Genomic DNA, 19,736 nt, shown 5'->3' on the forward strand with positions numbered 1-19,736 from the left:
CTCACAGATTCACAAAATCACAGTTTTAGTTATTAACAATAGGAAGACATTTTCATTCCTTTAAGTGTGTTACTGCAACATTTAATTGCATGTTTATGCTTTTAGAGTAGTATTTTTTATCTCATTTTGGTACACTTACAGAAACTTTCAACCTTTCTCAATATTACTGCAAATGAAAGGAACTCCAGAGTGGACTGCCCAGCACTCTTGGTTTCATGTGGCTAATACATCCATTCCCTTTCTGAAGCAAGATAGCTGCTTATCCTATTTTGCACAGCAGGAGTTTTCAGACCAGAAGATATCTGACATTTAATTATTCTCTAGAGTCATCTGTATATACAGAAAATGCCCAGCTGAAAGCAACCAGACTGCTGAGTAAGACTTTCATGAACAGGGAAAGGATGTTCAAGATCAAGTCCTGCTGATGTATTTTATACACAGCATGTTTATACCTAAGGACAGCAACATGTGGTGCTGGCTGCTATCCCTACTGCTAATAATGGCTAGAAAGCAACTTCACCACTTGTGACTTCTTACAAGTACAAATGAATATTCAGCAAAGGCTGCATTTCAGGTAGCGCGATTTGCACTCAGCTCCAAGGTGGCTGCTTCCTAGGCTCAGACAGACACGTCACTGTGCCAAAGGAACTCAGAAATCTGCAGTCCTGAAAACCTTCCTCAGATATCATTTCTCATTCTTAACTGGGGGCTACTGATCACCCACACTGCTGGCAGCACACTCACAGCTCTGTTGCATGACAAGTCTCTAACAATATTTCTTTTGAACCACATCCACCTAGTTCTCCTGAGAGCAGTAACACCCTTTGGAGGAGCAGGAGGGAGCCCAGCCCCAGTACAGGACTCCCGCTCCATGCTCTGAGCTGTAGCACTCTGGCATATCTCACTGCATAACATCAGCAGTCAAAGACAAGCGCTTCAGACAAGGCAGCCTGCAGAAAATTTAAAACACTCAGTAAACAGTGATATTCTTCTTCTCTTATTTCCCCAAATGCAGTGAACATTTAATGTTGTCCAAATAACTTTTCCAGGCTTTGGAAATGTAGGGACAGCTTTCCCCTGTGCAAGTCTGCTCCTTGTACCAATGTGGTGTTGAATCTTCCTTACATCTACCTCAAGGCCAGATCACAATCCTGTTCTCAGATACACCAAGCACTCCTGTAAAAGTCTGCCCCAGAGACAGTTAACACTCTTCAAAGTATTAAAAGGCAGTGTTAATAATACTAGGGGCAACAAAACCTATCTCTACCCAGCCTTGGAAAGTTCACGTGGTTTTTCATTCTCTTGAGGACTAACCATCTCTAGCCCCAGACAATAATCTGCAAATCCAACTCTCCTTCTAAAGTGGGCTCCTTACAATAGGTCACAAAGATAGGCATCCAAACAGGTCTTGAGTATCACCAGAGTAGGAGATACCACAACCTCTCTAGTGCTTCATCATTCTTATAATATCATACCATTATCATAATATCATTATAATCATAATATCATACCATAATATCATTATAATATCATAATATCATAATATCATATGATTATTATAATATCATAATACTCATAATGCTTCATCATTCTTACCATAAAGAAGTTCTTCCACATGTTTGTATGGGACTTCCTATGCTTACTTTAGGCCATTGCTCTTTGTCCTATCATACATCACTGAGAAGAGCCTGACCTTATCCATTTGCCTCTCACTTTCCTTTATGTATTCATAAACATTAATCAGATCCCCTCCCAGTTCCCTTTTCCCCAGGTTTAGACATTTCCATGTCAAAGTCACATACAAGTGGTTACCCTCGAAAAATCGCTTTGTGACACCTTACTTAGGGAAATGGGTGAGGATTAGTGTCCGTTTCTCTTGAGGAAGCTTGTCTTTCTCTTGCCTGGCCTGCTCCAGCAGTTGCCGTCTCATTACAGTAAAAACGGAGCGAAGCAAAGTCCTGCCAAAAACCTGCGTGGTTTCATATCGAGGTAGACTGTCACAGAACTGAGGGACATTGCAGTAACAAAGCCACCTGTAAGGATGAAAAAAGTCAGATAGCTATCACCATCTAACATATAAATTAATAACTGAAAGCATTCAAAGCACTATCTACATCATTTATAGTACAACTGAGAGCTATATGATTGTATAAATCAGTTCCGCATTAAGTCTGGACAAAGTTAAATAGCATTTATATTGTCTGGCTGGCTCTTTTTTTAGAGAACTATCAGCCAAGCCCTCTTAAGTCTCCATATATTCTTTTATTCCATGCTACAGTTTCCACAAGGTGCTCTTGTGATAGACAATACTCACATACCACTAAAATTCATGTTGACATCAAGGATTATCTCAAGTCATTCATGAAGTCACTTGCACCTTCTGCCTGTGACTCCAAAGACTTTATCCTTGGCTTGGTCTATCTTCTCCTCTTTAAACTTCTGCATTTCCCCACACATACACAAAAGAGGTGACACTTCTAACTAGTTCTACTGGAACACAACTAGATTCCAATCCTGGTATCCCATCAGCTAGCTTATTTGCATTAGCCATGATTCAATGCTCTCCTTTACAGTAATTTGCTACACAACGAGTCTTGCATGAAGAAGCAAATATTAAAGTGTAGCAAGTCATGTCACAGTTCTTAGAAAAGGCACAGTGTATTGAAGAGGTAAATCGAGAGAACATGGACTTTGCAGGCCAACAGGACTCCAGTGTTTCAACACTGGAGTACAGATGAACAGAGCCAATGGTTATCTATAGCTTTAACAGAATTAGATCACAACCATCACAAAAACTCTAAAATGAAAACTGCATATTTGGTTGTAAATAGGCTATTCTGGCTTCTGTACTGCTCGTCTCATTCAGATCCAAAGTACAGCCTCCCTCAAAACTCTTCTATCTTAATCAGACAGGGCAACTTTTCAAACATAAGAGTTGCAAGATTGTTGTTCGATATAGTTGTACACACACCTCTGCTTCATGTTCATGGCTGATAAAGCACTCCTCTTACAGCACAAGAACACATGTAATACTCTGATAAAGTCACACAGAAATCATTACGCTTTCAAGCAAACTCAGTGACTGTGAAAATTCACATGGTGCACCTTTGGTGCATGCACAAGTGCTCCTCAGCACCCATAGCAGTGCCTCTATTGACAGGGCAGGGCGTAATCCCAGAGGAAGAGAGAAGCTTCTACAGAGAAGCAGGAACTAGATGAAAAGAGGCCCTCATGTCTGAGGAAGCCTTAGGGACTGTGGACAGAAAGCTTTGAGAAACTGTAAGCTACAAAATGATTTACAACACAAGCCATCAATCAGATCCAGTGCTAGCTATTGATTCCTAAAAACATAGACCCCAGTTAACTCTGGCTATGACATATTTATTAAAAACAGAAATATCAAACACAATCTGAAGAGCCCCATCAGTACCTCTTCCAAGAAGGTGTTTGAGGTGACAGGTTTGTACAGGGACACATTTCCAGAGGTACAGATACGATCTGGGCCATATCTGGGCAGACTACTGACTTACTCAAACCACCCATGACACCCTTCTACAGCATAGCTGGCTACTTCATGTCGCAGTGCATGGAAAAAGCTTGATGGGATGACTCTTCATGTTCTTCATGGTAGGTCAAGGACTAACAGATTTGATATAACATCCTCTGGTAAACAATAAAAACCCCTCCAGTTTTGTGGAAGAGGTGTGACTTGGTAGAGGGACAGGGTACAGATCAGCGTCCTGCCTCTCACAGTCACAGGGCTTCTCATCTGAATGCACTATTCATAGTGCATACTTACACAGGTTTTTGCTCTTCTACTTCAAGGGAATAGGATTTTTGAGAAGAAAGGACATCCAAAAAGAGGAGAGAAGTCCATACTCATCCTCAAACAGAGAAACTGTCTTTGTCCATTCCTTGGAACAGTTGAGCTGACAGCACATTGACTGCTTACAGCACTGGTAGCTAACTGCTGCCTGCACTGACGTGAGAACTTACTGCCTTTGTCTCTGTGCTAACTGGAAAAGGTACCACACTGTTTTAATGATGAAAGTAAAACTAAAAGCAACTTGGCTTTTTACACTAGCTTTTCTTCCCCCAGTGACTAAGTCATTCTTCTGAATTCTGATGGAGTATTAAAAGGTCAGACAGGAACTGTAATTCTAAGTAACCTGATATCTCTTCACAATTTGGCAATCAAACATTCAAGAATTCTTTTTTAACTGTTCATATCTTCCATGATTTGGTTTCAAACCAGATGCTCTGCAAAGTTTAATATATATATTTAAAGTTGAGTAAGAACTTGCCCTAATTTCTAGTACATGACATAAGGACCTTAAACAGCCTCTTACAATAACTAGACTGACAACTCTGCAAACATAACAGTTGCAAAAGAGTTGTTACGTTTAGCTGTTTGCAAACATATAATCCCTTTCTTTGGCTGATAAAGCACCCCCCTCACAACACAATGATGAGTGTACAACTTTGATATGATTTCATTAAAGTCATCAGGTTTTTAATAAGCTCAGTGACAACAGGAATTCTCTCATGGCATAGCTGCGAGTACAGGTTCTCTATGTACACGTAAGCAAGATTTGTAACAAGCGAGAATGCCATTACCTGGTATAATTCACTTTATACCCTGCAATATCATCATTGGGTGATCTTAGTCTTCGTTGAGAAGGTGTCTCCAGGTGCCAGTAGTTAATGCGGTTCAGAAACATTTTAGCCAGTTCCACTATTGTCTGCCTTTCCTTTGAGGGTAAGTGGCTAAATTTGTACTGCACAAAATTATTCACACCCTTGAAAGAGAAGAAAAATGTCTAATTATTTACCCAGAATTTTTGTAGGCGCGACCTTGAACACTTATCACTTTATGTCTAGTTACCCTGGAGAAGAAAAAAGATATGGGAAAGAAAATAAGTACCAAAGACCAAGAACTCCTTTCTGAGTCACATGTCACAAGCTGACTCTTCTATTCAGAAAGTCAAGTGCATTCAAGTGTTTTTACTCTGTTCCTCTCTAGGACGTGAGTGAGTGGTAGAGAAGGAAAATTCTTTAATTTTTGCTGTTTTCCAAATTAAAAAATAATAATAATCAGGGAACAAAGAAAGATCCACAGTGCTTTCTTCTTTATGTTCATATAGATACAACTTCGATGCTAACCATGCTGCATGATTTATGCATTTTCTCTGCAAACAAAGTATGTATTCTTCATCACCTAAAATAGTACAGTTGGTGCTGTGGGCTTCTATTTAATTTTTTGTCTATTCAGTACATTATTTTTTCAAGAAGTGCCAGTGTTTCACAAGTACAACACTTCAGTGCACTTTATATGCCTGTCTACATTAAAACAAAATAAAAAAGAACCATAAAATAAAATAAAATACAATAAAATAACCAAAGAAACTGGGGGTCGGCCAATTCTTCCAGGTAACTAGCGATAGAACTAGAGGGAATGGCCTCAAGTTGTGACAGGGGAGGTTCAGGTTGGATGTTAGGATATATATATACTCCTATGAAAGAGTGGTCGGGCACTGGAATGGGCTGCCCAGGGAGGTGGGGGAGTCACCAATCCTGCAGGTGTCCAAGAAAAGGTAGATACTGTAGGACATGGTTTAGCAGGAAATATTGGTGTTAGGTGGATGGTGGGACTGGATGATCTTGGAGGTCTTTTCCAACCTTGGTGATTCTATGATTCTATAAATTATTGAGAATAGTTAAAATGCATGACTGTAATTGCCGAAATACATCTATATTGAAAATCAATTATAATTCTGCTACTGAGCTGCTGAACTGCTAAAACAAAAATGTGAAATTATTGGTCTATTTTGAGGAAAAAATATTTTAGAATAAGCTGTAAAAAAGAATTATCCTTTCATCTCTGTGCTTTACCTTCTTAAGCAGAATGAAGTGTGTGAAGGAAAAAAACCCACTATATTACACAAAAACTTTTTAGTAGCATATTTTAGGACCAGGAATGTATGGTTATTACATTCCCTTATTGCTTGTTTATACTAAAACTGAAAAAAAAACCTAAGGTAAAGTCTTTCCAAAATTCAGCAATAAAGAACTTTTATTATACTAAAGTACAAAAAGCAATAATTGTAAGGACAGACTTATTATACTAAATAGCCTTCACATTTAAAATGTCTTGTTTAACAATAGAGCAGCCATTCATCCACCAATGGGAACAAATTCAGCTCCTGACTGAGTGAGGTATGTAAGCCTCTACATAGCATCCCTGGAGTTAATGGGCCCATTTGTATGCCAAAAATCCATTCTCAGGAACTTGCTAAAGCAAAATCTGAATTTGTCATATGCTCTTTATCCATTTAGAATTATAAAAGCCTCAGCTATTCTTTGGGGCTGTTTTTTTGTTGTGTGCCCTTTGAAAGAGAAGGCTATGATCTCACTGAACTGGATTGTAACATTTACATTGACTTACTGAAGACAAAAGTCATTTTAATATTGGATTTCAAAACTTTGTCAGCACTTTTCATCACACAAGACAGAGAAAGACTAGAACTGCCACACAAAAAAGTAGTATTTTAAGTTTCATTCTCTAAATCCACAAAAAACCTGTCAGTTTCAGTAAAGCATAAGATGAATGATGAGTGAAGTGAAATAATGTGACTATCATACCAATACTAAAGTAGAAGAAGCTGCAGAAGTCTCCTACAGATTCAGTCATTGTCTTGATAAATATACAGAAACATCTGTAAACTGCCTGAAATGCCATATTTTGAAAAACAGTGGTTATGCTTAAAAAAAAAAAAAAAAAAAAGTTTTTGTTTACCTGCTCAATGCTAGGCTTCTCAAATGGGGGACTTTCCAAAGATCCTTCAATAACAGGTTTTCCCATCTGTAAAATGCACTTCCTCAAAAGCTGTTAAAATATATAAATTTAAGAAAACAAATGTACACAGGATCACTGAAAGTCAACAGAATACAAAACACATTGCAAGCAGTGCTGAAAATCTCCTAGCTATGTATCTATTTTCTTGGTCACATAAATTTATAGCTCCTTAACTTCACAATGAATTGCTTCATATCTTCTCTGAAACTCATACAAAACGTTTCTAAGTATGCGTAGGCAGCTTAGTTAGCATTTATGTCAAGTGACTTTTCCTAGTTTGTGAGTGAAGACAAAAAGAACTGTGGGTGGAAGCAGTTTATAGATGGGAGTCGGGGTTAGTTCCTGAATCATCTAGCTGACTTTTGGAATAAGATATGATACATTGCAAGCACTACAGATTTCTAGACCAGGGTTAGCTGCTAAGGTATCATGCTGAAGAAAAGAAAATCTCTCACTGGATAAAGTCAATACATGCATGAGGGGCATTCTGAGCAGTGAAACTGGCTTATGTGTGAGGGGAAAAACTGAAAAGATCCTGCACAAGTTCAGCTTACTTTGAATAGGTAGAAATAAACTTGCTTGGTGTCTGCATCTTCTTCTTTATGGACACAGGTGAACAGGTACTCCACATCCAGTACAATCCCCAGCAGCCTATTCATTTCTTCTTCAGACACATTCTCCAGGTGGGAAACATGAGCAGCTAAATAAAATAAAAATCCAAATATGTGAAAAGCCTATTGAGAGAATCTATACCAAAAAAATTTCCCAAGATATCTCAAACTAAGCCAACAAAGGCATACTTGCAGAGGTAAAGATCCTGCAATAACTCTATTTGAAAAGAGCCTCTTATCAGAGCCTACTGAAATGTAAGTCACACCAGAGCCCCGAGGAGGTAATTCCCACAGCACAAGGAATATGGCTGACTGGAATCACAGACAAGTGATCACAGACAAGTAAGTCCTGTCTGCCTGTATTAATATGCTGTAATACATAAATAATTACATTCCTTTTTTTTCTGAGAAGAGCTATGCTTTTTGAGACAAAGTTCCTTGATTAAATTCACTTAAATTAGGTAAATCAGGTGTTGACTGACACAGACAGCACTCAATTTTGTCAATATTAAAAAACTCGGCCCCATAAATAGGCTTTTTATTTTAAGCTGGACATTACCAGCTAAATTTCTTACCTTTCTATCATGTAAATTTAGATACTGTTTTGTGCACACTATACTAACACAGCTTCTGCAGACAGTACACACTCATTTGTTCTGAAGCTTACCAAAAAAAAAAAAAAAAAAAGCAAACTAAAAAAACTAACCATCTTTTAACATGTCATAATTTCTAAGTAACAAGTTCCACATTTGTGATTTTCAAAAAGCTTGTGGGATATTCATGAAAACTGGTTTAAGCAACTGGCCTCAGGAAGTGAGAAAGCAATATGAAACAAAAAGTCAATTCCCAAAAAGAAGACATTTGCATTACAAACAGCAACAATCTTAGCTGACCCCAGGCCAGTGCACATGCTATGCATATCCTTTTCTCCAGAAGGACTAGGAAATATCTTTTAAAAGCAAAGTAAAACCATTTAAAAGTTGAGTACTTTAATTTTTATGTTTTTTGATAACTTTTATCAATACATCTCTTACTGGACAATTATTGTATTATCATCATATGTCAGTGTGATTAGTACTGGTAAAAAACTTCAGTGTAACTTGAAAATGATGATATTTATTGGCCACCAAGGAAATATCAAGGAAAGGTGTAGTTCAGTATGACAGCTACCAAAACATTTAAATTCAACAAATTCATGCAGTTTCAAGTAAAAAGGACACCTTGGTTCAAAACATCAGAAAGATGCCAGCATTCATTTCCACTTAAATGAAAAGTTATAACAGGGTATTTTATTCTGAGCAAATAAGTGAGGTGGCCCTCACAGGTTTTCTTTAAGGAAAAATATTCAGCAATCTAGGCAGAATAAAACTATTTCTTTTCTGTCTTTGAGCCAGATACAACAGTTTAATATTCCCAGCTGTCTATTCTCATCCTGTAAAAGTAATAAGTTCCATCCTAGACAAGCACTGCATGAGAAATTGACAACATAATGAAGAAACCTTTCTTTGGATGTTCAATAGCCTCCTCCCTAATATCTGCAGCCAATAATAAACCCTTACTTAAACAAAAGCTTTAACATTCTGATATCAAATGTCGTGTTACTCTTAACTAGTGTTAAATAGTTCCATTTATTTACATTGCTCTACTGGTACCTCAGCTGCTGTTATATTTGCCAAAAAAAAAAAACAAAAAAGGAAAAAAGCCACCACAACTATAGGTTGCTTCTGCAGCACGCAGGAGCAGGAAGCAATCAGAAAGAAGGCCAATGCAATGATTTCAGTGATGTGAAGACCTGAAAAACACCAGGTTCGTTACATTGCTTGTGCAACTTCAGTAACAAAATACTTGATTGCATGAAATAGCAGTCAGAAAACAGGCTGAGGAGGAATGTTCCTAAAGTCTATCTCAAAATCAGTGTTTATGTAAAAACACAAGTAATATACGTATGACAAGCAAACGAAGGAATACTCAAACACATTACGTGAAGGTGCATAGCAGGAACAGTGAACAGAATGAGGAAGAGAGGAGCCTGAATGTGTACATAGTGTATACACTTACATAGTTTATACACATTACTTAACCAGTGTATTATTCTCAAGACTGATAATGTTTACCGACAGGAAAATGCACTGTTAAATGAGAGAAACCAATTAAATTTAGAAAAGTCTCTGAGTAACATAACACCTGGTCTTGAGGCTGGTGGGCAGCAAATTCTCCTGGCCCACAATTCGTTCAGCTGTTCAGTTTCATGCCAGTGACCCAGCATACTGTCCACATGAAAGAAATATTCAGTTAAAGTCCAGATGTAAGGCAAGCTGAGAGACAGAGCCAATCCCATCCCTGAAGAAAAGGAGATGAGAAGCAGAATTGTTGGTAGCATACACTGGCATACCAAATGGAGATGATGGTTGTGAGGAGAATATATCCCATATTTTTGATCAGGTATGGTTTTAACCATCAGTGGAATATATACATCTCTACTTCAACAGTACCCTGATAAAAAAAATATGCACCACAGATGATAACCTGACACCTGAACACCTTGTTCTTGTGCTCAGCCTAGTTTTAAAAGCATTCAGCAGTAACATTTAGAGGGGATAAATATGAAAATTACCTTGGAAGAGACCACTGAAAGACACATTTTGACCAGTAGTCTAAGGAAACGGATAGCAACTCATTTCAGTTATTTCAAATGAAAAAATCATTCTCATTACTCACAGTTGACTCACACAAAAACAAAACTTTATCTTTTCTAAATAAAGCAAAAAAAAAAAAAAAAAGTGGTTTGTTGTTTGTTCCCTAAGGTAGCTGTCACTGGTACTGGTTTTCCCCGAATCCCTAGTTAATGAGTGAATTAAGATTTCTCACAGACCAAAACCTCCAACTTTAGAAGCAGATTTTTTTTCTGCGGGAAAAAAAAAAAAAAAAAAAAAAAAAAACATCCACAAATTCCACAATAAAAGTTGGTGACCAACAGCCACAACATCTCATAAGATTTATAAAAAATGAAAAGTCTCTTTTGTCAAAGGCCAGGAATGAAAGGAACAGGTAACACAAGCTACCCTGGCTGCACAGCCAGAGGCAGCACAGAGAAGCAGTATGATGAAAGGCTGAAACTGACACGTGCGAAGATACCGAACATTCTGCAGTACCACATATTTATTAATCTTCTAGGCAAGAGAAAAACAGGGATTTAGGAGACTCAGAAAGGAAACATAAAAAAACAGAAATATGTCAAATGTAATGATGGCATGAAAAGGGAACAGGAAAGAAATAAGTCGTACCCTCCCTGTCCTTCACCCTCCTCATTAAATAAAAACAAGTTCCCTACAGAGTTCTATGTTATTTTAAAAAATAAGTGAATAAATGATCCATTGTGAAGGCTTTAGATTTCCTTCTCCTTATTACACTGTGCTAAGTTATGGTCACGCCAAAAACATTTAAAAGCATCTGCTTCTGTTCAATTACTTCTGAATTTTGTGACAGCTCAATTTTTATTAAATATTTGCCAATATCTACTGAAAAAAAAAAGTAATCAGCTTTTAGTTTGGATAAGCACAATTTTTAAATAAAAAAATTACAGTGATAGACTCCTCTTTTTCTGGGTGTTGGCACAATAAATAAATATTTTCATTTGCAGAAATAAAATATGTAGCAGGATTTTGTGCAGGTACTTCCAAAATACATACAAATAAATTCCCAACAACATGAGGTTAATGCATAGGTCACATGAAATACTGAAATTTCTATGGGTATCTTAATGATGCTTTTGCATTTTAACAGCTTCAAATGTCTGTGGTGTTAGAACTTGTACTTTAGCTCTATTTCTCCAAAATTCATTTGGGATAATTCTGACATATTTTAATCTAAGTGAACAGACATTTACATCCAACAGTTTCCAAATCTCGGCACAGCATCTTAAATTTCATCTTGCAAAAGTGCAGGCTTGTGGGTATACACAAGTGGATTCCAGAAGAAAGACAAAATCCTACCTAGTGTGTGACTGCAGCTGCGGCACGGCTCAGTAAGGCTCACAACTGCCTGCTGCAGGTCTGCCCGAGGAGGTGTGGGAGGTGGGTTGGGGTTCTTCCAGCCGTTGCATTTACATGATTCCTCAGCCTGAAACCAAAGTAAAGGAGTATCAACCAACAGAGTTTAAAAAACACAACAACAAATCAGTGAGAACAACAGCAACAAAAAAAGAACCTGGTGAAACTGTCCTATTTTAGAAGCAATATGAAAAAATATTATTATTTATGAGTTTTTTTGCTTTTAATAAAACACAGTGCTAGGTTTTATATTCTAGATAAAATCAGAAGTGGAATAGTGCTCCAAATACAGAGATTATCATGGTATATCATGGTATGCAAGCTGTACAAATACGCAAACTCTGGCCAATTCCTTTACAGAAAGCCCTCATTCTAGGCTCTGTATAAAAGAAGCATTCAAACATTTACCAGTATGTCAGCACAAACAGATCATATCAGCACATACAGATCCACCATGACAGTTTAATGATTTAGATACAACCAGGCTGTCCAGCAGGCAATGTGCTTATCGCTACCTCATCAGCTGCCCTGGCGGCAAGAAATCATGCAACTAAAAATAAGCACATAACAAGCCAAGCAGGGTTAACTAAACATTGAAATAAGCAAACAGTAACTGTGCTAGTAAAAAAAGCTGTCCAGGACGAGGTTTGGCCGCATCATCAACACAGAGAATGCCAAAGACTTTGAACCTGAAACCAGGAATATCTTTGAGGGCTGCTCTAAAAGTAATCTCTCCTATTTTATTATGTTGGTGCGTGTCAGAGGCAAATGGTGGCGGTACAGCAGTAGAGGTTGGACCTTCCTCCCAGTATTCCATTATATTTTGTTGCCAATGTGACAGACAACAGCAGAGGGGCAGTCTGACGAAATGGTGTCTGATATGGAATTGCAAAGGTGTGGAATTGAATTCTTCCATGCAGAGAAAACAGTACCCATTGACCTTCATTGATGCTTGCTGAACATTTGTGGAGATCAAAGAGCACATGTGAGCACAGTGAGGCATTTCAGCAGTTTCATCAACACGAAAGGCAAGCCAAGTTCTGAATGGCCACACAGATATTTTACGAGTGTGGCATTCAGGCTCTTGTTCATCACTGCCAAAAACACACAGCTAATGGTGGTGACTATGTTGAAAAAGTGCTTTGTAGACAAGAACTTCTTTTATTGAACAGTGCTATTGTGGGCTTTGTTATCTGCTGTAATTTCTATAAAAATAAATAGGAGGCATTAATTTCAGAGCAACCTAGGTAGTTATGGTCACTGACCGAAACAACATTGAGGGCTTGCAGCTAACAGGGATGGACATGAAAAAGGAATGTGAAGACTTGGGTAACCACATTTCAAATCAGTCAGCTAAGATCTGAAGAGCGGCTTTACAGGAGGGGATTTTTTTCTGTACATCCAGAAGTTCTTAGTTATTTTCATGGTAAGGTTCTCCTAACAGCATTCACATTCCCATTTGAAGATCTAATCAGAAGAAAAGAATGTTTTTCTACTGTTCAGAGATATCTGTGCGCTGCGCTGTAATGAGATCCTCACAAATTTGCAATGCCAAGAGCTCCGTGAGAAAAGTGCCAATGGCTGCGTGATATTTATGGCTGAATCAACCTCAGTAGGAAAAATGGTGGAGTTAATACATTCAGCACTAACATGACATTTATTCAAAATGATTTTGAATACATTTAATAGAATCTATCTTAGAAACCTATTTCATTTTCCTATTAGGTTTCCAAATCTCATCTCACCTAAGGAAGGAGTACCCAAAAAAAGCAGAAAAGATCGTGGTTTGACAGCACCTAAAACTGACAGCTTTGTAGACTGGTGGTAAAATGTTCCTCCACTCCAATTTCAATATTCAGCAACCTGAGCAGTAGCACAACTGCTGCCTGTGTTCTGCTGAGCACCACACGATATTTTTACCATTCCTACTGCAGAAGTGTTTATCCAACTGGACTCCTGGCCACAGGCTCTGATGGCATTCAGGCATGGTAGAAGGGAAGAGTGGTGCTTTCAGCTCCAGGATACTCAGAAACACACCTGCAAGTGCCCAGCAAAGCCACTTCCACATACTCCCCTTGGAAGAGGGACCTGCTGCATTGTCTGGATCCAGCAGCTCTTCCAGTGCACTGAGTGTATGATGCATTTAAAATACTGCATCAGGGGGATTTCAGCATGAAACGTGGAGAAATCTGGGCAAAATTAAAATTACTTTTTTTTTTTTTTTTTTTTAAGCCTCAGCAAATGCAACCTGGAATGATTTACAGTGAATTTCACATTATTTTTCTATGAGTAATAGAATTGGCAAGGAAGTGAAGAAGGGCTGATGTTATTTTGTAGTGGAAGCCGTCTCTTGCAGTTTCTCAGGCATTGAATGAGTTTTATTTTTGTTTGTTATCCAAACCCACAGGACCTATTAATGTTTGATGACTAGAAAGAGAGGTCAGTGATTGAGTGGCACCTGAGAACCAAGGATTGCCCTGGTGTGAGGACTGGGAAAGCAAGTAAAATGATTTGAAGCCATATTTTCATTTAGCACTTCAAGTTAGACAAAACTAAAGCCAAACAATCTATCCACATTTGCTTTGTGAAGAGATAATGTTGCCATGAGAATTAAAAAATAGAGAGAAACTGAGAAGACCGTCAGAAAATGAGAATATTGCCAAAGAGAATTCAAGAGAGAGTTGTAAGTTCTCAAGCAGACCAACAAACAAACAAACAAAGACTGAATATTAGTTGAGGGAAGCAAGATTTGATCCTTTCCATACAGCTGTCTGGACAAACACTGAACTCTAAATTACTGACATAACACAATGCTCATTATTAATTGCCTTAAATCATACCACAGTGAAAAATGATACATACCAAAAACCCCACAACCTAGGCACAGGCATTTTGAGAAATTCTTTTCCAAGTGGAAGCAGCATTTTGCAGAAGCTCACCACACAGTGTTTATGATAAAGCCTAAAAATCTATAAACAGTGAGTAACTACAGAAACTTTAGTGTTACACAATAATTAACAGCAAAGATGCAAACAAACAGATGTATGAATTGCAATAACAGCTCAGTTAAGCTGCCAAAAATAAATATCAACCCACGCACAGCAGAATAAAAACAGTGTGTTCAGTGGCAGATCTTTTTCAGCCCTTGGTAGCATTTCCTTGCCAGATATTTTGAAGCAGATGTTAATTTGTATTGTTTGAATTATTCCAGAGATCTTTCTCTAACAACTCTTAGGGTACTTTTTTTCTTTATTCTCTCTGTAAAACACCAGAATCAGCATAAAAGTTCTGTTAACTAAGGGAGAAAGCAGCCCAGAAGGGTCCTCTTTAAAACTAAGCTTCCATTGTAGATGTTGACAGTGCAAGTATTTTGCACTGAATACCCAATGTGCATTCCTCAGTGACTTCAATTGCAGAGTTGTTTCACGCCTTCCACTGTATTTTGTTAATTCAGTCCTTTCCCTGACTATCTTAAGCTTTTTGGTTTCCTTTTTTTTTTTTATGTCACTCATCTGCTTTTCATTTGAAAATAAAGTATGACTTCACCTCCACAAAAACTTAATTTAAGATCAAAAGAGTTGGGGAGTGGGGGGGAAGCAGGGGGAGGAGGAAGGAAAAGAAGCATTTAAGCTGCACATCCAGTCCTTGGGTCTTGTTTTCGGGAACATCTGCGGAGCTGTGATAAAGGCACTGCAGAAAGATGGGCACTCCTGCTTACTGAGGCCTGCAAAGTAACCTGTGTTGTCCTGACAGGCCCAAGGATCACCACAGCATCTTAATTGGCATTTTTAAATAAAACTGAGTTCATTGTAACCGAACACAACAACCACACACTCCCCTCAAAAGCAGTGCAGAAATCACGTATATTTTGAACTGAAAAGTGTTGTATTTTCAATCATTTTTTTTATACTTTCCGTATTAGATATAATGGGGAAAATTGAATGGTGCAACAGCTCAAGGCCATGAAAACAGCAGCTCTGGACAAATTAAAGTTACTCTTTTCTTTAGAATACCCAATATATCCATGCCTGGTCAAAAACGGATCTTGAAAGACATGTTAGCATTATTACTTGAAAGAAGTGCCTTTGGAAGCTACAGTGTTGCACTCCCCAGGCCCTGTCAGGAAGCTGTTATTATATAATTATACTGGCTAAATGAGCACTGTTACAATATCTTACTGCCTAAAAAATTCCTCCCCTTTTGGAGCGGTGAAAAGGGCACAGGAAGGCAAGCTTCAAGCTAACTTAACTACAAAGTGAAAGACTTCAGCAGCCTTAAAACTGAGTTTCACAGCAGCTTTTGCTCTGGGCTCTCTTCTGCTCCAAACCACGCAAGCTGCCCTGCCCAGTAACAAAAAGCTAAGCTCACTCAGCACATTGCAGATACACAGCACCATGGCTCTTGTTTCCAGCGTGTACAAGAAAAACAGCGTGCTCCAGAAAAACTACTTTTCCTCCCAGCACAAAAAGTGAGCAGAATAACCTATTGTAACATGCTGCCTCCTACAACAGTAATCTCAAATTATTGCTGTAACAAAGAACACCACACAAACCACAACAAAAACCTGGATGAAATTTAAATGCTTATTTTTCCTACTCCAATGTATAGCACCCAGCAACCAGGCAGTCAGACGCTGCTCACAGATCTATCTACTCCTATGCATCAGGAAGGCAGCCAACCCATTTGCCTTTAACAACACAAAGTAACCAGTTCTGATCAGCTCTAAGCACATTCTTCCTCTGTAGATCAATCCAGGTATTTTATGTCACATTTTGTTCTGGTTTCTCTCACCTACAGGATAGATGTAGGCCACCATATAAATGTTTTTTTATTAAAAACGGGGATCCATTTCCCACCTGGTGATGTTAATGTTTGATTTAAATGAAGATGCTTTAATTCAGACTGCAATAGTCACAAAACATATTCATCTTACTACATAAACAATCGCAAGGAAGATTTACATTTTCTGTTCATCCTCCTTAATTTCTCCAGAAAACGACTTCCAAACATTTTCACTGGAGCTTCAAGGAGCTGTATTCTCACAGTGCAGAGCTGAGTGAAGTCAAACAACGCAGTTCAGCCTGCCTCATCTTGATCAGTCTTACTGAAGTCAGGAAAAATTATACAACGTTATGGAAACCACGGCCCTACAAATTATTTTTAATGTGTGGGGGCAAGAAAACACCACAGACATCCGTGCATGATCAGAAGTGGGGAAAAGTGGCCATATCAAGGGTCAGCAGCTGCTCTGCAGCAAGGAAACCCAGATCACACTTCAAGATCTGCCACTCATAGGGCCTTGGCCTAATCTCCTCATAGCTGTGCTTGTGATGTTTCGGTTATTTAAAGCACATGGTCTTTATGGAGGTGTTATTTCCCGCTGCTTGTGCAAATGCCTTAAGTGATAGGGCTCAATTACATTATCAAGCATCTAGGTATTACTGTGAGAAATAACCAACTGTACAGAAAATCTAGATTACTAAAAAAGTACCTATTTCAACATATTTTTAAGAAAAATTCCCAATGGGACTAAAAAAGAAAGTTGTGTTTTCACAAACCAATAGTGTGGAAAAAAAAAAGGACTTCCTCCTCCATCTTCATTAAACATATTTATGTGTGTAAGCAACACAGTGCTGCTTTTATGAGAAAAGCTGCAAACTCATGTGTCCAATGCTGAATTTCACACTGGGCAAAACCAAAACGATGTATGCAGTCATTCATATGTACGCAGTTATAGTGACTGCCAAATGCAAAATGTTGCACAAATACAGCTCCACTGTGCACTTCTAAAAGTCATGAAAACTGCCAACTCCTTACATATCTCTTATTGTTCAGAATGGACATTATCCCCACACAAACTCGGGTGTTTAAAGGGCTGTTAAACACAGAAGAGACTGTTCTTGCTCTTCTACCCCTGAGCTTTTTATTTCACAGGAGAAAAGTCAAGTAGTGCAGCTCCATGGTGACCACTCTCCTGCCTCAATTCCTTAGCAGGAAAACAAAAACAAACCACTCAATAAAAACAAGCAAACATGTATCTCCAGTCTCAGGACAGGGCAGCAGCTCCCTAGTCTCAGTTCTCACTCAGTTCAGCAGTACCTCCAACTCCTTTCTGCCTGCAACCTCCTCTCCAGCATGGCACCTTTCCTCCCTCACCCCAGGCATTCTCCCAGCCACTGACATCTCTCCATCTTGTCATGCTGCTGCTCAGCCCCAGTGAACCCACGGCCTCTACCATTCCCTGCATCTCTGGAATGAAGTTTCTAATATGTTTTGTGTGCTGAAGTAGCAGTAATGTGGGGTGAATTTTACATAGGAAAAGGATGTCAAAACTAAGATAAATTGTCACACATTTTCTTCCCTCCAACTTACACAGTTCTATATAGATCTGCAGATCAACATGGCTGCTTACCACAGAAATTTCATTCAGAGATAGACTGTTTGAGCTTTCATACACACAGAACAAGTGGAACAGGAGTTGGAACCCAGAGTAAGAAAAAGCTCAATGTTCCCTTCCGTACTGCTACAGCCTCTTGCAGGACCGAGCAGTTTGGAGCCAGGTGTTCAGGAAGAAAAACAACACATCCTTCCACTCAGCTTCATCCTCTCCCTGCCCCAGAGGAGAACGCACTTGATCAGTTTACAAGGATGTCTCATTGTTGACGTTCTGAGACCTGAAGGAATGCTGTCTGCCAATACATTCCTATTTTTGAAGGAAAGTCAGGTAGCAGAGGCTAGGTTTCCATTGGAATCTGCATATGGAGTCACACTGAGTACTGCTCTGTGGCTGCTTGTTGACAGGGGTTGAGGATGAAGCCCAGGGCACCCCAGCCACACAGCTAGATCCATCAGGCAGCACCATCTGGGCCTCCCTGCAGAACCCTGGAGATGATACAGACACCTCTGCAGGACATGAGTGGGTGAGTGGTCACTGTACCACCAGCACCCTGTTGAGAGGTTTGGGAGGGCTGGCAGCAGGCTCTGTCCTTCCAGTAGCACCCTCTTCTCTGCCAGTGCACAGAAGCTGCTAAGGCACTGAGGAAGCAGAGCGCAGAGACATTTCTTCATTGCAACAGGAAAGCTTAAAACCACCTTCTCCCACCTTCCATGAAGGCTACAGGTTTCCAAGCCTGGATGGTTTCAACTGACTGACATGGTATAACCTCACAGCACGCCATGGACTCAACGAGGCCGAAGCAAAGATGCTTACACATTTGTGAACTGCAGAGACATTGATGCATGTGGCTTCCTGAGCTTGCCCTCAAATGACAGTACTGCGACATGGCTCCAGCAGACAGCAAGCTCTTCACATCACCAAGCAGGGCAGCGGACCTGCACAGGGATGCTCCCTCACATCAGTGGGCAATTAGTTGGGGCACTCACTTCACACTTGCCTTCTTGGAGGTCCCAAAGTAAGGGAACAACAAAGAAACAACAACACAGAAACACACTTTTTCCACCAAACAGCTCAATTATTTTCAGCACCGAGAGCATTACTGGAGTGTTTCGCATCAGTGCTGCCAACCCGAGCGTGTCAGCTCACTGTGCATCCAGGAATTGCCCTGACAGCCCCAGCGCGGCCTGCAGGAGCCCTGCGCGGAGCTCTGCACCGCAAACACAGAGACACCTCCACCGCTGTTACAGAGCCCCGTGGCAGCACAACACTGACCGCGCTCCGCACCCGCAGCAAGCGGACGGGTCGCGGCCCCCCCGCGCCCAGAAGCGGGCTGCAGGTGTAGGGACGGGCGTGGTGCGCAGGGCAACGCGGGGCGGCAGCGACCGACGCCGGGCGGTGCGGGAGGCCGGGGCAGGGCGCGGCGGAGGGCAGGGGCCCGGCCGGGCGCTACGTGACGACGGGGCCGCAACTTTCCCGAGGGCGGAGGCTGCACGCCGACTCTCCCGAGGCGCGGCAGCCGGTGCCGGCCGGGAGGCTCCGAGGGCGGCGGGACCCACGGAGACGCCGGACCCGCAGCTTCCGCGGGGAGCGCCGGGCTACAGCCGCGCCACCTCCCGTCCTGCCCGGCCCGGCGCTGCCTTCCCCTCCTCCCCTCCCTCCGTCAATCCCCACCCTCCGTGGGCGGGTGGGCGCTCGCGGCCGGGTACCTTGCAAGCGGAGTAGACGCCCAGCTTCTCCAGCTTCTTGGCCCGCGGAGCCGCGCGCAGCTGCGCCTTCTTCCCGGCCGTGCGCGCAGAGCCGGGCCCCCCGGGGCTCTCGGCGGC

At 40.5% G+C, this 19,736-nt stretch overlaps 1 protein-coding gene across 1 annotated transcript in view; it reads right to left on the reverse strand.

The window, feature by feature from the left end:
• The window catches only part of KAT2B (lysine acetyltransferase 2B), a 41,673-nt gene that overhangs the window by 21,416 nt on the left and 521 nt on the right, over positions 1 to 19,736 (reverse strand). Inside the window, exons 2-7 of the mRNA XM_042816845.1 lie at positions 19,620 to 19,727; positions 11,460 to 11,586; positions 7,411 to 7,556; positions 6,797 to 6,886; positions 4,618 to 4,799; positions 1,842 to 2,033 (exon numbers count right to left, since the gene is read on the reverse strand). Of these exons, the coding sequence (XP_042672779.1) occupies positions 1,842 to 2,033; positions 4,618 to 4,799; positions 6,797 to 6,886; positions 7,411 to 7,556; positions 11,460 to 11,586; positions 19,620 to 19,727 (845 nt within the window). The remainder of the gene's footprint in view (positions 1 to 1,841; positions 2,034 to 4,617; positions 4,800 to 6,796; positions 6,887 to 7,410; positions 7,557 to 11,459; positions 11,587 to 19,619; positions 19,728 to 19,736) is intronic.

Source organism: Centrocercus urophasianus, unplaced genomic scaffold (assembly GCF_019232065.1).
Source record: "Centrocercus urophasianus isolate 14NV4802_14NV808 unplaced genomic scaffold, USGS_Curo_1.0 seq_16, whole genome shotgun sequence".
In the NCBI taxonomy this organism is placed as follows: Eukaryota; Metazoa; Chordata; class Aves; order Galliformes; family Phasianidae; genus Centrocercus; species Centrocercus urophasianus.